The 18,447-nt window shown below is 41.7% G+C and overlaps 1 protein-coding gene across 1 annotated transcript in view; it reads right to left on the reverse strand.

Moving 5' to 3' along the window:
• The window catches only part of HDC (histidine decarboxylase), a 247,775-nt gene that overhangs the window by 63,059 nt on the left and 166,269 nt on the right, over positions 1-18,447 (reverse strand). The window contains exon 7 of the mRNA XM_086958246.1: positions 7,478-7,544. Coding sequence (XP_086814372.1) covers positions 7,478-7,544 — 67 coding nt within the window. The remainder of the gene's footprint in view (positions 1-7,477; positions 7,545-18,447) is intronic.

The raw sequence follows: 18,447 nt of genomic DNA on the forward strand, positions 1-18,447 counted from the left end.
TGTAAATCAGTTAAGTTGCTTTTGGGGAATTAAAGTTTGATAGCCTTTGTATATCTGGACCGTTGGCCTGAAATTAAGAAAATTAAGCCTTCTGGTTGCCTGAGGGCGCTTTCTCCGACCAAGTACTCTGAAGGCTGGCTACAGAATAAAAATATATGTTGAGCGTCATTACAGGACTTGCACCCCTGTTCTGAAAAGGTTTTTTAAAAAGAATATAAGGGGGCAGGGTAGGGATACCCTGTCCCATAGCCATTGAGGAGGAATCAGGTGTGACTCCCTCATGATCATGGTAAAAAACATAATGGCGTCCTCTACAACTATATCTAGTGTCCTAAAGTAAAAAAAGGTAACTACAACTCGCGCACCTGGCATACACTGATAAATATCTCCCATATTACATCTTTCATAACATGTTCTACGACATCATTGATAAAATCACTGCAACATCTGCAATTACATCATTGATAACAACGCTGTGCATGGTGGGAGCAGGGATTGTAGTTACTTTAGATTAGGAGTTATAGTTACTTGCGATAAATATAACTGGTGAATTTCAGTGGTTTTGTTAGATTAAAACAGTATGTTTAAACTGTCATTGTCATTGTTTTATCAGTGAATTTAAAAGGTTTCTTTTCATTTAAAGTAAGATACAATTACAATTCCTAACTATAACGTTACTTCAACCTATGTTTTTTGTGTGAATATATATTTATACACATTCACTGAAGAAAACAGAGGTTACAGGGGTGTTATATAGTAAGGCTTGGAATTCACTCATAAAAAAAAACAGTGAAATCCATTCAGGGCACACAGTTACTTATGTTGGGGAGCACAGAGCCTCAAGGCCCCCGCAGTCCCTGCCGCCTCCCCGCCTACAGCAGGAGCCTGCATTGTTTTAACATAGAGGGAGCTGCTGAATATGCAGCTCCCTCTCTGTGAAAGCAATTGTACTCTGCTTCCAGCAAACGGCCCCCACATTCTTCAATCATAAAGCCCCGGGGAGGTGGTGGTCCCAGGGGAAACCAATGAGCCCCAAGGGGGGGCCTGTGCCCCCCTTTATTAAAATGCTCCCAGGGCTTGTCTTTCCCAGGGGCCGATTAGAAACAAAGTGCAGGAGGCCGTGCTTAAAAACCTTTATTTTAGCATTCAATAAAAATACAAGCATGGGCCTACAACCGCGAGGGCCGGCCGCTAGACAAATTAAGACCACCGATATTACAGTACAACACAGCTCATCAGCCGACAACTCAGAGGTTCGGCAGCAATTCAGGACAAAACTTGTATCAGAATGCACAACTGGGTTCCAGGAAAAGTCAGAGGTTTCATTTTATATTACATAAGAGAGGATCAGGTGCCATACAATCAAACAGAAGAATGTGGGGGACAGGGTAAGAGACAGGATATGCATATAATAACCACTATAATGGAGCATTGGCGCCAAAGCATACAGATCGATGCAAACGAACACACAATATACATTCCATGTTGCACCAGTTCTAGGAGCCTGCCCACCCGGAAATCAGCATATCATAAAAGCATAAGCACTAAATACAAGCATACAATAAGAATCCGAATGATTCGTAGCTATACTGATCCTTAAGAAAGAAAAAGAAGGAAAAGAAAGGCCATAGAAAATAAAAAAGGCAAAATAAAAAACCCCTATCCAGCCCCCCACCCTGCACCCCTGCAAATGGCTACAGCCTGACCCCACTAGCAGCATGCCTGTCGCCCCTAATAACTAAAACCCCAAAGGTAGGAAAAAGAATGGAGGAGGGCATATACATTTGGGCTCCCAGCCCCTTTAGACCCCCCGCCAGAAACAGCCACCCCCTATCACTAAAAGAACACTTATGACAACACTATAGAAGAAAGTAGAGGGTACCTTGAGACACCGCCCAGCCTCTTAGAGCAAACAGTTGCAGGTCAAACACTTGTGAAAGCCACTCCAACCCTTCCCAACCTACTCGATCTTAACCTTGGCCCTTCCGAACAAGAACACGAACCCTCCCCATCGAGACCAAAGGCACACAAAGAGGTAATAAAGGAGAAAGGAGTCATCAAAAATCAATCCATGGCGACTCGCAGGCAGTGGGTCCACGGGAACTTTAGATGCTGAAGAACTCTCCCTCTTAGATGAACAGTCCCAATGTATCCTGCGCAGGAGTCATAGAGTCACCAAGAAAGGAGAATACGACCACAAAATGAAAGGAAAGTCACGAACAGAAGTCTCAGGGAGGGGAACGCCCTTTGATATCTCCAAAGCCGATAGTGGTGGAAGGTTCGGCGGTACCATGACATCCTCGGGAACACCGTCTCCCAGGGCACCATCCGATGGTTCCAATACTTGTTTCCTCACGGGGTTCTCGCACAGAGTCAAAATGGCCACGGTTTGAATGGCTGCAGATTCCTGTTCCAACAGTAAGGCCGGGTCCGGTTCTACCAGGAGCATCTCAGATAGGCGCGAGTCCAATTTGCTCAACAAGACATCCACATGTGAGCGAAACGCCCAAATTTCCGCCAGTATTGACCTCAGCGATGGCTCATGCACCGTTCAATCCATAGTCTCATGCCCGACATCAATCGCAATCACCTCCCCGGGTGACTCCGGCATCCTCGGGGGGGGACAAACAGGATCGCGAACGTGCAGATGCGGAGGGTGACCGGTCTTTATTTGCAGCCACGGTCTACACGGTTAAGGCCGCAGGCAGGAGGCCCCGAACCACGAACCCCGGCGGCCCCAATACCAGGTCCGCCGGTCGGGGACCCCCACTCACAGCCAGCAGTAAGCAGAATCACTCCTCCATCGATACTGAGCAATAGAGACAATCGCCGCCAATTTCAAGCTTAAACAAAGCCTCCACTCCGGTTGACCGGACCCAGCCTGGTTTTTCTGGCCGATGTTGTTGCACTGCAGCCCGGCTGTGAAAGTACTCGAGGACCCGGCTTCACCGCTGGAGCAGGCCGCAAACTTCAACACGATAGAACTTCGTCAAACAAGCCGATAAAAGTTTCCGGATTTCACCATCGGAGTGCGGAACAGTTCATGCACACAAAGACCAGGCGTAAAGTCAGGATAATGTACAGGATATCGTGGCGGGTTACGGAGGTCGGCGGAGCCGGGAGCCTAAGCAGCCATCTTGTTTGCTGATGTAGCTCCTCCTGCCCATCTATTTTTTAAACATATTTTGTGACTTGGTTCTAGCTGAGTCAGAAGATAGCTACCAAAACTTCCTGGTTCAAAGTGTTGTCAGCCAATCAGATCTCAGTATGAGATTGGAAAGGGTGGCGGATCCTCAACATCCCTCTATATATAAAACTAGAGATTTCTTTAAATGACTCCACAACTACTGAACAGATCTACAGATCTACAAAAAGGGACCAAAAGCTACCTTTCAACCAAATTTGGTGTGATTCCGTTTAGTAGTTCGGGCTGTAGCGTGTCTAAAGTTCCCATGGAAATTAACATAGGAAATGTGTCTTTGGACCCCCCCCTTTTTCTAAGCTCCTGCTTGATGGACCACCCCAAAACCTTCAAGACAGCAGCTGAAGTGAGCGTCACACTAGTTTTGCGAGGATTCATCAAACGACCCTCAAGTTATTGGCAAATAAAAAAACGCACTTCCCTTGGAAACTACATGCTAACTTTAACAACCTGCTGTCGACCACCAGTAGGTAATTATATATATATATATATATATATATATATATATATATATATATATATATTTATTTATTTATTTAGTTTTTCATCCGTTAACTTCGCTCTCGTATCGAAAGGATGAATGCGGACCCAAAGTTCTTAGTGCCAGGTATTTTCTTTATTTATTTAATCACCCTGCATCGCCGCCACGATGCGTTTCAGCCCCACCTGGGCCTTGATCACATGACGCATTGTGTATGTTTCACTCAATATTTAAAGTGCTAGTGCAAATTCCAAATTACAAGCAGCTTTTTCCAAAATAAATAGCGAAGAAATACTATCAGTACCATGAGCATGTTTATACCGCAAGTTGTTATCGGTACAACTGTATCTGTATCAATAACACAATGTGAAATCCCAACAATATCTTACTGCTTAAATGCAAGTAGGGGACACATATATAAAATACTATACAAAAAGGACCAATAAATATAATATTAATGGCATTTAAAATCTATAAAAACATTAAAAATGCAAAAAAGCTAAAAATGCCAAAATGAATACCTTAATAGTATAAATATTTTACTTGATCCAAAAAATTGTTTTTGATTAAAGCAATGTTGTCAATATTACTCAATATACATATTGTATCGATCAAGATGAAAAAGATCAGTAGTATAAATGCATACCATGCCCATGAAAAAATATAGCCCAAGCGGGCATATCGCTACCACCTGCCTATGGTACACAGCCGACATGTTTAAAAGGAACAAAACATGTTTGATTCATTGAAACAGCTGGTTCAAGAAAAGTGCTACCGTGCAAACAAATGTGCCAAAAGGTTAAAAACACCATAAAAAATAATGCATTTGAATTCACATGAAAACTATATTACATAATCTCATTATTGCACAACAACCCTAAGACTGAATTCCTATAATCAGGGTATTGTATTGAGAAATTACAGTACAAAGATATCATTAACATAAGGAGTCACAGCATACAGCTTTCTAAAGGCAAGTGTATAAGTCCTCACTGGCATTGAGCCCCCCGGGGACTTTGTGTTAAGATCCAGTATGTATCATGTTTCTAAAAGCCGGAGAATGCATTCACGGTTCCCTCCCCTTCTGAGCGGAGGAACACAATCTATTGCAAAGTAACTAAGGTGTACTGGGTTACTTCCATGAACCATCTCAAAATGCCTTGCCACAGAGTAGGCTTGATCTTTATTTGTGATGGCTCGTATGTGCTGGAGTATCCTTTTATGTACCGGAAGTTTCATTCTTCCAATGTACCCTAACGCACAAGGACACTCCAGCACATACACGGGATGGTCTGTTTTACGAGTTTTTTTATTGATACACACTGGATCAGGTTTAAAAGGTTTTTTGTAATTTGTCTTGTTTTTTGCAAATTTGCAAGCCTTACACGATATACACTTTGTGAAGCCCTTTTGTGCCGACAACCAGTTGGTAGGTACCCTAGTTTCTGGACTATTCTTAACAAGGCAGTTTCCCATAGACCTGGCCTTTCTAAATGTCAATTGTTTTTTTTAGACAGATCTGCACCTATGACCGGATTATTTAGTACCAGGTTCCAATTTTTACTCAGTATTTTCCTGATGGCTCTGTGTTGTTTATTGTAAGTTAGTATGACCCTGCATGATGGCTCCAATTTATTTGGGGTTGCCTGCTTGTCTTCTTTCTTTGCTAGAGCCTGATCCCTAGTCAGCAATCTTGGCTTATTGATGGCTCTGTCTATAACCACCGGCGCATATCCTCTTGATAAAAATCTTTGTTTACTGCTTTCCTGCGCTGTTTGACAATCTGCATCACTGCTGCATATTTGTTGCACCCGAAGCATCTCCCCATAGGGGATGCTTTGTATTAAATGTTGCGGTGATGACTACTAGCATGCAGCAGTGAGTTTCCCGCAGTAGGCTTACAGTAAATCCTAGTAGCAATAGTATCTTCTTGTATGAATACCGCCACATCAAGGAAGTGTACTGAGGATTTGCTAAGGTTCACAGTAAACTCAAGATTTAACTGATTCCTATTTATCTGCTCAATGAATTATTGAGCAAGTGATTCAGAGCCCCTCCAGATAAAAAATAGGTTGTCTATATAACGTAGCCACAGGGGTACATGCTGATCTCCACCAACAAATTCATTTGGGGGAAGGTTTTATGCACATGTGTAAAATAGAGTCAAAGTTATAGGCACTCCAAAAACACTCTCCTTCAATGGAAAGTTAAATTTAGCCATACCCACATAGTCAGTGATAATGACTGTGCATCCAACAAATCATGCTCCTTCAGGAGTTTATGAGAGTTAAGGGCCTTTATCCCAAGTATTGCAAAAGCATAAATAAACATTGCGGTGTTTGGGAGTACACTGCCAAATTGGTGGCATCCCAGCTGCTGCATTATGAGTTTATCTCCAGGCTGCGCTGTGACAGCGGTGGTCTTGCGGTGGCAGCATGCTTTGGCTCACAGACTGATCCTGAAGGCAAAGCTGCTGCACTGCTGTGCCTGCACTGTCGTTCCTGCCAAGCATATTGTGGGCTCCTGACCGCAACCTCCAGGGAACAGCGGTTCCCTGGCAGCGGTGGCAGTCCCAGGGCCGTCTGCCCGCCCAACTCGTAATGGGGCAGTCAGACCCCCACCGCCGCACTTACATGAGTATGGCGGTCCTCAGACTGCCAGACTCTTAATTAGGTACTAATGGGGCCATTACGATGGTGGGCAGACTGAAGTCCGCCCGCCATTGTGGTGGACATCAGGACTGCCCGCCAAGCATGCAACGGTCCCGCACTACAAATTAGGATGCGCCCACCACCATGGCAGTTACATCTTGCCATTTAACATTGCGGCGGATGCTGCAGACTGCAGCACCCGCCCTAGTGCCAAACAAGCAGGTTGTGCATTTCACTCCACTACGTGGCAGGCAACACACGGTGCCTTCCACTTAGTACTGTGAAATGGTAGACCCCCAGTGCACCCACACCTCCCCCCAACATAAGGAGGGGCCCGCAACGGGCCCCAGAAACAAATCCCTGCCAGCCTTTCCAAGGGGGTATCGCCGCCATGGAAAGGTTGGCTGTAGCCAGTATCCGATTTTGGCGGAAGGTGCCTGCTAGGCATGCCACCATTTTAGCCTATCTGGACCGTCCACCAGGCAATCTTAATGATTGCCTGTGGTGGTTCCGTGGCGGACTGTCTTTGCTTCCCCCATGGCCGCAGTCTGGATCCCACCGCCATCATAATGTGGCGAGGGTGATATCACGGTCCACTGGCGGAAGGCCCACCACTGCACAGCTGGCGGTGGCGGGCCTTCCACCATCATAATGACCCCCTAAGTGTCTTAGAGCTCCAGGCCATGGGCCAAGTTTGAGATTCTAAAGTTTTAATATTGCCAAGTGTACTAGAAATAACATCTGCTAGCCAAAGGGCAGTCCCCATTTCTCAAGCAATATATTCCAGAGAAGCAACAGCTCAAAGTCAGAGAAGACACAGCAAGCGATTTCGGATGGAGAGCAGGGATGATGGACCTTCAATGAATAATGAAATTCATTCATCTTTAAATGGATAATATTAATTAAATTTTTCAATTGGATATAAAAAATTATATTCAGTTGAGATGCTTCTTTATGAATTCCTATTCAGAGGTTAGAAGAAATATTTTAGAGAACTACATTATAAAAAAAATTGTATAGCATTTCATCCATCCAAGGTTGATAAAATTACTAATAGGCCTATTGCTATAGAGTTTGTTTATGTGGGTAGCGAAGATAACACTACATAAAAATGCATTATTATTTTTTGTTTACTATACTTACAAATTGGTCCCAGTTCAATGAGACAGTCAAAGGCACAGACCCCAGTGGTACCCAAAGTTGCACAAACCTACAAACAATAAAAGATTTACATGAATGACACTAACATTAAATACACAATAGACATAGCGCTCTTTTCTTTTTCCTCAAATAACTTATCTTACACAGTTTAATTTTTTTCACTATACAATTTGTACTACATAAACTAACACCATAGAATTTTGAATTTCTGAAATCATCAAATTTTTGGACCGACTATTCAAATTGACATTGCTGTTATAAAATGCCTATTATATAATACTTGTACATTTTCAATGGCAAACATCGCTTGTACAATTGCACATGAATCAGCATTTCGAAAATTTTGAAAAATCGCTAAGAGAAATTTCAGAAAGCCGTACTGTGAATCACTTAAGACACAATGATAATGATATCAAAGTTAATTTAAAAAAATCTAAAAGAGTAGACCTCCATTTAAGAATTCATGGAACTCTAAGGTGGTCACTGGGAAATGTTCAACATTTGTATGTTTCTGTGATTGAGCAGCCATCGTCCTAACCCAGTGAACCTTAACTCTAATTCTGTTAAGGGATAAGCGTAATGTGTGTTTGGAACTGTTCTGTAAAACTTGTTTCCTCCACAGAGAAAATAGTTTTCCTGTAGAATAAATCCTCTAACAACCCCCTAAATTATGTTGATGTTTCCTTTTCAGTCTCACCCTGGAAACACACCTATACCTGTCTTGTACAGGAGTAATTTTCAGTGTACATACAGGATGGGATATATCCTAGAAACCTTTTGAGATTACCCACAAAGTTACAAACTTTTGGGTGTTAAAAGATTTTTGCATGCCCTCCTCCCCTTTCTCTTAACAGTACTTCCTTCTCTCTATCCTTCCCCTTGTAGAGACTTCTTACACACTAACAAAGTGGGGTTTTTCATTATGTACAATTGGAGTTTCCCAATCTAATAATCCATGCATCCTGATACCGCAGTGGCATCTGGCGACATTTGAAAGTGGTGTTGTGTAAAAGTTGCGTGCGGCGCACTGTGGCGAGCGAGCCCAAACATATCAAGAGGGGTTCCTGGGGGTGTTCTCCCCTGAGGAAATTTTGAAAAAAGAGCGGCCAAATGGTGCATTTTCAAGGATATTTCAGAAAGCAAGAATGTTAATAAAGCAATTGGGAAAGTGTAGAAATGACATCAATATATAGATTTTGTATGATAATATAATGCTGGTTGCTGCTTCTCAATTTAACCACAGATCTTCATTGCAGACTTTGAGATAAATAACACTAGCCTAAAAAAACTAATTCACAGCATAGTAAGTGCAACTAGGAGATTATACCGACTTTTCTGAGACTGGTCAAACTGAAAGAGAAACTAACTTTGTTTTTCATTTCTGTTGGAGGAATGACTAGAAAAAATGCTGAACATTTAACACAGCAGATATGATCATAAATGCATAGATCTGTTAAGGCGCCACTTTCAGTATTGGGAGCCAGGGGCCCATTCGCACTCCGAGGGTAGAGGGGGTGTTGTTATGCCCCTGCCAAACCCTAAATAGTCCCTGGATGTTAGTGCACATTGTTATTACAGCCTATCTTACACCTTGTGTTATAAAATTTGAAAATAATGACAAGCATATTTATAGTGCTGCAAGAGGCTGGGACTTCGTAGCACTTCAAATACATGTCACTAATCTCTGATGCATCAACCAGGGTTCAATTCTGTGTCAATGATTTTACAAACACACAGTTGCAGTGATTACATTAACCAGCTGAGCTTCCACAAAGTGCATCATTTCCCACCTGCTAGTTTAAGTAGCAATCAGAAACAGCAAAGTTTCACGCTAAAATAAAAAGAAATGATTAAGTGCCGAGAGTAGAGTTGAACAATAATAATTAAAATGACTGGAAATGTTAAAAGGTTGAGCACGGGCAGGGGAGTAACAAAGGCCCCCGCAGCCCCTGCGATCCAGGGGGGCCCCGTGCTCTAGGAGTCCCCTCACTCAGTGGAGCCACCAAGCAAGCCTCTTCAAGTCTTCTTCATGAAGTGAATGGTGTGCAGCGCAGGGCCTCCCCATGAATTAAATGGCAGCAATTTAAAAGCGGCAGCAATTTGCAAGGAAAGGTGTGCGTGTAAATGACGATTTAATTGAAATATGGATTGTTTTCAGATGAATGAGAGCAACCAGTCAGCAGAGATGCCACGAGGAAACAATAATATTTTAGGTGCTTTGTTAAAAGTGGCCTACCCAGACTAATATACAGGCTCTTGTGTGACTGCTGGATTGCGTGCCTTGATTCATTGGAACTGCTGCATCATTTCACTTACCAATGCAGGCTCTATTTCCTTGTAGTTGAGCCTTTTTACAAAGTGGGCATAAATTATTTCCTGTAAAGGAATCCGACTACTTCTCCTGAAAACTTCCTGTTACATTCCACAATCACAGGGTATTGTAATTGCACTTTTGTTTAAACAATTAGCTTTCCCGTGTGTGACTCATAGACGAACAATATTCCATACATTTGCTCCAGCCTCCCCGAACTTGAGTTTTCACTGTGCTCAGTGTGAAATTCCGTGACAGTTGAATAACGACACTGACTCCTCTGTACTTTATTGATATATGTTTCTTTGCATCCCTTGCTATTACTTATTGATCAAGTACTAGAGAAACTTGCCTCACACCATGATGGCAATATGCTATCTTAGCTTAAAAAGCCCTTTACTCGCCCTGCCTCCTGCCCATCACCTCAACAGAAGTGGCATCAAGGCTGTGAGACAGGGAGAATTCTGCACTACTGGAACCTAGCGTAGATATAAGGACACCACATCTGACTCCACCCGAGAAAACCTCCTTTGAACTTGGACCTCTTGTGGTAGTTTTGTCTCTTACAATGAGGTCGTTGTATGAGTCGCTCTATGTCTTTTGGTGAAGGTGGTCTGTGACTCGTGGGGTAATGTGACACCAAGAGATGTGTTATTTAAAAACTATTGACCAGTATCTCCAGAGATTTTAGGGGATTTTAAATGATGACTTCCTAACATGTTTGCTACTCTTCTATAGGAATGCCTACATGAAGAGTTAAACTGAAATGCCACTGGTTCTTGTATTACCTAAACATTGAAACAATTTTGTGAAAATTTCAGAGTATCCGATTCCCTACGATTGTAACTTGACTTAAACATCATCATATCACTGAACAAGACACACAATGGTTATTAACCTGATTGTATCAGAATCATTAACATGATGTATAATCAAGACATTTTAGTGGATCTCAAACCAATCAAACACATATATTACATGATAGAGAGAGTATGTTTTCCAAATTAAAATACTATTTAAGGTTAAATCCAGTAATCATTGGTGCAAGTTTTCACTCAAGAAAGAGGATCAATACAATTTTTAGGAAAGATAGAATTTTATTGATGCAAGATTGATGCGCCAGGGCTTTCTCAAGGCTAAATTCAATTTCTTAGTGTCCTTAGATATTTTCAATTTGGAGTTAAATCTCCCAGAAAGTCAGAGCGTTCCTACGAAGACAACGAGCGCGGCAGAGAGGTCCCGTAGTCACTACGCTCTGACTTTCTGGGAGATTTAACTCCAAATTGAAATATCTAAGGAATTTTATTGTGACATATACCCATTACGATGCATACTAGAGAATCTAACAGAATGACACTAAGAAATTGAATTTAGCCTTGAGAAAGCCCAGGCGCAGTCGCCATAGAGGGCGAAACACGTGTCGGCTGTCAATGTCCAATCTTGCATCAATAAAATTCTATCTTTCCTAAAAATTGGATTAATCCTCTTTCTTGAGTGAAAATTTGCACCAATGATTACTGGATTTAACCTTAAATAGTATTTTAATTTGGAAAACATACTCTATCTAAAAGCTTTCAACTTCCAAAACTCTAAAAGGTCCAGAGTTTTTGAGTATGTTTCCTCCGTTTACATAAAAACTTTGTGAAAACAGATATAGTCCTGGAATCCCTGGACCTTTCATGCTCAGCTGTTTAATTACATATATTTCATGATTAAATAGGTAACATATTGTCTTTTCTGCGACATATCATGTGTGCAGTCTCATTTTCAGCACACTGCAGTGTTAATTTAGGGCCAGTGCAGGAAAAAGGTGAGGCAACAGGCACACAGGTGTTGGAATCATTGGAGAACAGCAGCGGCTGCTGCCAAACTAAAATGGTGGGGCAAATAATAAAAAAGAAAACGCACTTACCTGCTTCTCCCGCTGCGGCTCCATCTTCCAGATGCCTCGGTGCTCCTCTTCAGGAAGTCCTGGGAGAACACAGGCTCTCAGGCTCTCCACCCAATCCAAACGCTGCTCTCATGCTTTGAGAACAGCACCTGGATTGGTCTTAGCAGCCTGGTTAGGAGCTCGCAAAGGGACTGGGGGCCTTTGCCATTTCTCCACCCAGCTGTACAATACATCTGGGTGGAGAAAATCTAAGTGCATATTTCTATTTGACAGGCCTAAGACAACCAGCCAAACCAATATGCGCACTTACAAGTGCCCGCCACTTCTCCCAGTCTCTTGCTAGTATTCAGAGGATTGCCTGGCCCCTGTGGCCTATCATAAGCCCCCACAGCACCTGCGGTGCGGGGGGACCTGAACTCCAGGGGGCTCCCTCAGCAAAAGTGGTAGGTAGTGGGCTGGGGGGAGGGGGCCCCCTCAATGTACTTTGTAGAGGGGCCCCCTCAAGTTTCGTTACACCACTGAGCATGGGTTTATTTGTTCTTCCGATGCCTCTGCCCTGCCCAGTTTTGTTCCGCGTGGGTTCTTTATCCACGTCTACCTGTACGCAGATTAAGTTTACAGTGCTGCGGGAGGCTTAGCAGGGATACTTGCCGCTCATTAGGAGACTGAGGGTTGCGGCGTTGATCAACTCTTGCTCTTCTAATGTGCAGCCTCCAGCCAGAGCATAGACTACAAGTGCGCATGTTTGGGCTGGTCGGGAAAATTCTCCGACCCAAACCCAACATGTGCATTTGTGCTGCTGTGCGCTCGGCTCGACCACCCCCTAACCTGAGTCTGACAATGACATGTCAGTCAGCATGACGACGCCGGAGTCAACCTGCTGGCTGCCCCACCCCAGCTCCTTTAGACAGAGCCGCAGAGCTGACAGCCTGTCTGCTCAGGAGTCTGGCGTGACCCGGGATTAAAAGCCAGGAAAAAGAAGGTAATGATAGGCTATGCATCAGGATGTGAAATGTGTGAATGCATGTCACACCTTTTGAATACCTAAGTAAGTTTAAACCATTTTTGAGGAATTAAGTCTTTGGTATGTAAAAATAATAGTAAACATCCAATAACTGTGCTGTGGAAATGAAAACACTGCCTCCATGAAAATATATACATCATACAACTCATGAATTTGACATGCTTTGGGACTAATTAAATTGTGGGAAGCTAACACTATACACCTCACTTGGTATGAGTTTTCAAATATCACCCTCTGGATATGGTCAGATAGATCAGCCTCACTGCAGTTCCTTCATTTGATGTTGCATTAAAACAAAGAGGCTTCTGAAAGATCTTTGCCCCGCCCGCACTTTTTTTGCCCATATCAGCAAGTCCTCTGATTTGTGGCATTTCGTGCTACTTCACACCTCAGAATGGAGATTTACTATAGCCCTTTGATGGAACAAATGTCCGGACATTTTCAGGGTGGGTGGCACATGAGAACAGTTTCTGACTGTCCGCAAACCCATGAGTCTGTGCTCAATCCGAAACTTTCAAGGAAAACCACACTTTGAATCAACCACTATTCACCCCCTATGTGGAGGTTCCTGCTGAGCATTTATGAATTCCAAATATCTTTTTGTGGATGCTGGAAAGATATAAATGTAACCATTTTCACTCACAAGCATATATTTACAACTAAAAATGTTTTTGGGAAACAGGCGCAATATCTTGACTACTGATGGTCAGGCAAGTTATGATTCTTTACGTACCATCATGCATCTAGAATTGGTTGGCGGCAATTATATTGTCCAGGCGCCCCAGAAAACACAATCAAATAGTTGATAGGCAAAGATAAAGTTACATCTTTCAGCTCGTTTACTTACATTTCAGCTTGCACATCATCTAAACGTTCATTCATTATACATGGCAAAAACAAAATGGTGTGGTTTTAAAAAAAAATGATGTATGCCTATTTCTGTAGCACTAATTGTTTAAATTCCACATTGTGTTTCTGAAACTAGCATTGGGTTAGAGAATGTCCAAAGCAATCTTCTAATTTCTTTTTCCATCTTACAAAAAATTACCCTTCTATACATGGCACATCTTACTCCATACATCTTGTGATAACTGGATTGATTGTCTCACTTCACTACACTTTTCATCCATGATGTGCACCTTTTCTACTGAAGTTAGCCAGAATATTTTGAGTGGAATTATATCAAGGTAAGTATTATCTTTAGAGGGTATATCGTTTTGGCACTTTATATAATATTATTGAATATTAAAATGACTATGACTTAAATATTGTTGTATATTATTATTGTTTTTAAGTGTTTTAAGACATTACTGTAAATATTTTTGCTATAGTTTACATGCCTTTTTGTGTTGTTAATAACTTTGGTACCGTTTGATGAATCTTCACAAAACTTTCCAATTTATTTTTTTATTTTTACCTAGAAAGACTTGGGGTCATCCATCGGGGAGTACAGAAAATGTATGTGGTCCAGAAAAGGTGTTTTTGATGATTTGGTGTAAATAAGTTAAGTAGTTTTTGAGCAATTAATGAACAAATATTTAGTAAATTTCAATTAGTGGAGGGTCTGTGGGCTGACAGTTCGCAAGCTGAGCTCTGACTGGCTTTCACCACAACAACCAAGATGGAGCGGCAACCATGTGAGGACTTGGGACCCTTTCCTGAGTCCTAAAATGAAGGAAAAACAAAGAAATAAGTGGGCGGGGTAGGGCTAACCTTACCCCCTGCAAGGGTGTTGTAAACTCCCCGCTTTAGTTGCTACAGCGGGTCGGGGTTCTTAATGGGTCTTGTCTGTCTGCAACTCTGTATATAAAGGCTCATAAAGAACATGAAAGGTTGGGTGAGTGAGTGTGTGAGTGAAAGGATGTATGTAAGGCTGGATGTGTGTGTTAAGGGGTAGATGGATAGATGAGTGAAAGTGTGGATGAATGGATGGATGACGAATGTATGGATGAATGGACGGACTGATGGAGGAGTGAAGGGATGTATGGATGAATGGATGGATATGCGAATGAAAATAAGGATAGTGGAGTGCGTGAAAATATGGATGGATGAGTGAAAGGATAAATAGATGGATGTTTGGGTGAGTGGATGATGGGTGAAAGGGAGGATGGAGGGATGAGTGAAAGGAAGGATGGATGAGTGAAAATATTTATGGATGAATGAAAGTATGGATGGAAGGATGGATCAGTAAACAAAAGGATATTAATTGAAACGCATGGGGAGTGTTTGCACCGTGGTGAAGGGAGGGGGCGGGGCCTGAGTTGACATGTGTGCAAACACACCCTGTGGCGCACTTTAAGTTGGGGAATTAATTCCTCTTCAATCCTGAGGTTCCCAGGGGGCCAACTAGTCCACCAGGTACCTCCAGTAAGCGCCACGGAGCTGCGTTGCAGAATGTTGTAAAAAGGGGCATGAACACCTGTCTGTAACGCAGCTCTTCAACTACAAGTGTATCCTCATGCAGCCAATTAGTTCTAAGGGTCTACTTTCAAGTATATATTTTTAGATGGCCGATACTTTGTACACAGTCTCTTCCGTCAAAGCAAAGCCGTTTTCTATGTTTGTGTTATTGATTGCATAAAATGTCTGCTTTAAGACTGCCGAAAACATTGTGAACCAGGCTAGTTTAGCCAAAAAGCGTAGACTTTTTTCTGTCTACACACTCCTATAATTTCATTAATAAAAAATTCCATACCAAAGGAGTGCCGTCTCTGGAAGACGTTATTTTTTATGTTGTGTTCAAATAACATTTTGTATATGTTATTTATGTTTTTCATTCTTTGAGTTTTGAGGTTTTAGATGGGTATTGTTTTAACTTTATTGAAATAGGTTTGATTTTTTTATATTTAATTATTGTTTTATTTTTTTAAGTTCAAGAAAATTTTATTTGATAATGACAAGAGAAAAACAAGGTGTCAAAACAAAGTACATTGGAATATAAACTTGAAAACTATGAGAAAAATAAAACAAGCATACAATTGCAAATAGTATGAGAGGTAAATCTGGGTAATGGAGGAAAAGAAAAAGAAAAGACAAGAGAAAAGCATTTAAAACAGTAATCATAGTAAGCATGAAAATATCCGAAAGGAACAAAGAGATGATACAGTGAAGAAAAATGGAATGCAATGAGCAGTTAAGGAGGTTTGAGGACTTCCTGTTGCGAAGGTGGTGGATGAAAACAAACGTTTAGCACATGAGTCCAAGTAAAGCGTGACAGGGAGCCATAAGTCCATGCGTTTTGCAGCCATACAGGCCGGAAAAACAAAAGCAGTGTCAAGTCTATGGTTATGACAGACATTAAACCACCACGCCTTAAAGGAGATATTGGAAAAGTCCTTCCAATTAACCGTTATCTGCTGGAATGCAGCAGCCAGTAGTATATCGATAATCTGAGGTTTTAGTTCAAGTTCAACATTGTCCCAGCAAGGGGAAAGGCTGCCTTAGAAAATGTCTGTATGAGAAAAGGGGATACAAGTGTGAAAAATCAGATTAATTTGAACCCAGACCTGTAGCCAAAAACTATGAACAGGAGTACATAAGAATAACATGTGAAACAAAGTGGCTTGTGGAGATGAACAAGACCAGCATGTGTGCGAAGTGTTTGGAAAGCGTTTGTGAAGGTCAAAGGGTGTGAAAAGAAGTCTGTTGTAAATAAAAAACAAAGACTGTGTCAAGGTTGCCGCTCTCGAGGATTTACGGATCTTGATCCAGACCTTATCCCAAAGTGAAACTGGCCAGGACGTGGATAGGTCATGTTCCCAGCATTCCTCCACCTTGGACTTAGGTCTGATAGAGTCAATGTTGTGAAGGTATTTGTAAATAGCGGCAGCCTTTGGTGCATTACGTAAAAAGGAGTGGAGTGAGGAAAGGAGAGTGAGTGAAGCAGGAGGAGGACATAACTGAGAAAGGCGATTATAAGTTGTTAGTACTGCGTCCCTAAGCAAATGATAGTTGCGAGCAAAGGAGGTAGGTAAGTCATAAAGGGAGCGGAGAGTAGTGAAAGGTAAGAAAGAGGATTGAGAAAAGAGTTGGGAGATCCATATCAACCCCCTGCAGTGCCATGTTTTCCAAAAGAAGGGTTTGTTACGGATAAGCAGAGCAGTGTTATGCCAGATGGGGGAGGAAAGGAAATCAGCAATGGTCGTGGGAGGGGAATGGGAAGAAGATAGGAGCAGTTTAGTAGTAAATTTAAGAATGGGAGTGGAAATAGAAGAGGGTTTGCGAGAGAAGGAAAGATATTCGGCAAAGGAAAAGGGAGAGAGAAGAAGACGTTCAAATTTAGCCCAGGAAGGACGTTAGAATGGAGTTAATTTTTTTAAAAAATTTGGAAGGAACGGGGACTGGAATATTAGAGAGAGTATAGAGGACTATGGGAGATAACATCATTTTAATAGTATCGAGGCGACCCCACCAGGATAGGTAAAGAGGATGCCATTCAGACGTGAGATCCACTAATTTTTGGATGCATTTGGACATACAAAGGGAGACAGTATCTGGGATGGTAGGAGTAATATGCAATCCAAGGTATTTAATATTGGAGGACTTCCATGTAAAAATAGATGCGGCGAAATCAGGCTTAAATGTAAATTTTGTCAAGGGGAGGATCTCACTTTTATCGTTGTTAAGCTTATAACCAGATATTTGGGAATAGGCCTGTACTTCAGTAAGGAAGGCGGGAATCGAATCGGTGGGATTAGAGATAAAAAGAAGGATGTCATTCGCATATGCGGCTAATTTGATGTGGGAGTCTGATAACTGGAAACCTTGAATAATGGGATTTTGACGGAGTTTAGAAAGAAAAGGTTCTAAGGCCAAGTTAAAGAAAAAGGGAGATAAGGGGCATCCTTGACGAACGCCTCTTTTCAAATCAAAGAAAGAGGATATGTGACCATTAGGACAAACAGCTGCACGCGGGTTGGAGTAAAGTAAGGAAATTAGAGAAATTAAATTAGGATCAAAACCAAACCAACGAAGGGTGTGAAAAAGATAAGTCCATTCAACTCTATCAAACGCCTTTTCAGTGTCAAGGGCAATGGCCGCAAGGGAATGGGGTTAATGACGGGACTTAGAGAGAATATTAAAGAGCAGTCTAGTGTTATCAGTGATGAAGCGACTCTTGACAAAGCCCGACTGAGTATAAAGTTTTGTAGAAGGTAGAAAATTCAGCACGAATATCTGTGTGCGTATGTTTGAGAGTAGAGTTAGTGTCTTAGATTGATTCAATATTCAACTTATTTTGCTTAACCTTCAGATAATTAGCTAATACCTTCCCAGCCTTATTTTTGCCCCCATAGAACTTGGCACTTGATTTCAATAGATACAAAGACGCATCATAGTGGACTTTTTGTTAAATTTCATTTTAGCATTAATCAAGGCAGTTAAACTTTCCTGTGATCGGGAAGTAAAATAAGAATGCTCTAGTTTCTTAATATCAAGAAGGATAGCCGTTGTATAGTTGCGAGCAGCCCTTCGTTTTTTTGCCACAAAGCCAATTATGAAGTCCCTTGCTGCAGCTTTAAAGGCGTCCCAAATGGTGTGCTTGGGGATGGAGGAATTATCATTTAATTATTGTTTTATATTTAGATAGAGTTTGTATTCATTTATTTATTTGGGTTGTTTGATATTTTAAGGTTTTTGATTGGTAATGTATTACATTGTGTTAATTTAAGTTTTATTTTGGAGATGTAATATATCTTTTTGTACATAAATAAATGTATGTCCTAATG

The sequence above is a fragment of the Lissotriton vulgaris genome, chromosome 2_1, assembly GCF_964263255.1.
Source record: "Lissotriton vulgaris chromosome 2_1, aLisVul1.2, whole genome shotgun sequence".
Taxonomy (NCBI): domain Eukaryota; kingdom Metazoa; phylum Chordata; class Amphibia; order Caudata; family Salamandridae; genus Lissotriton; species Lissotriton vulgaris.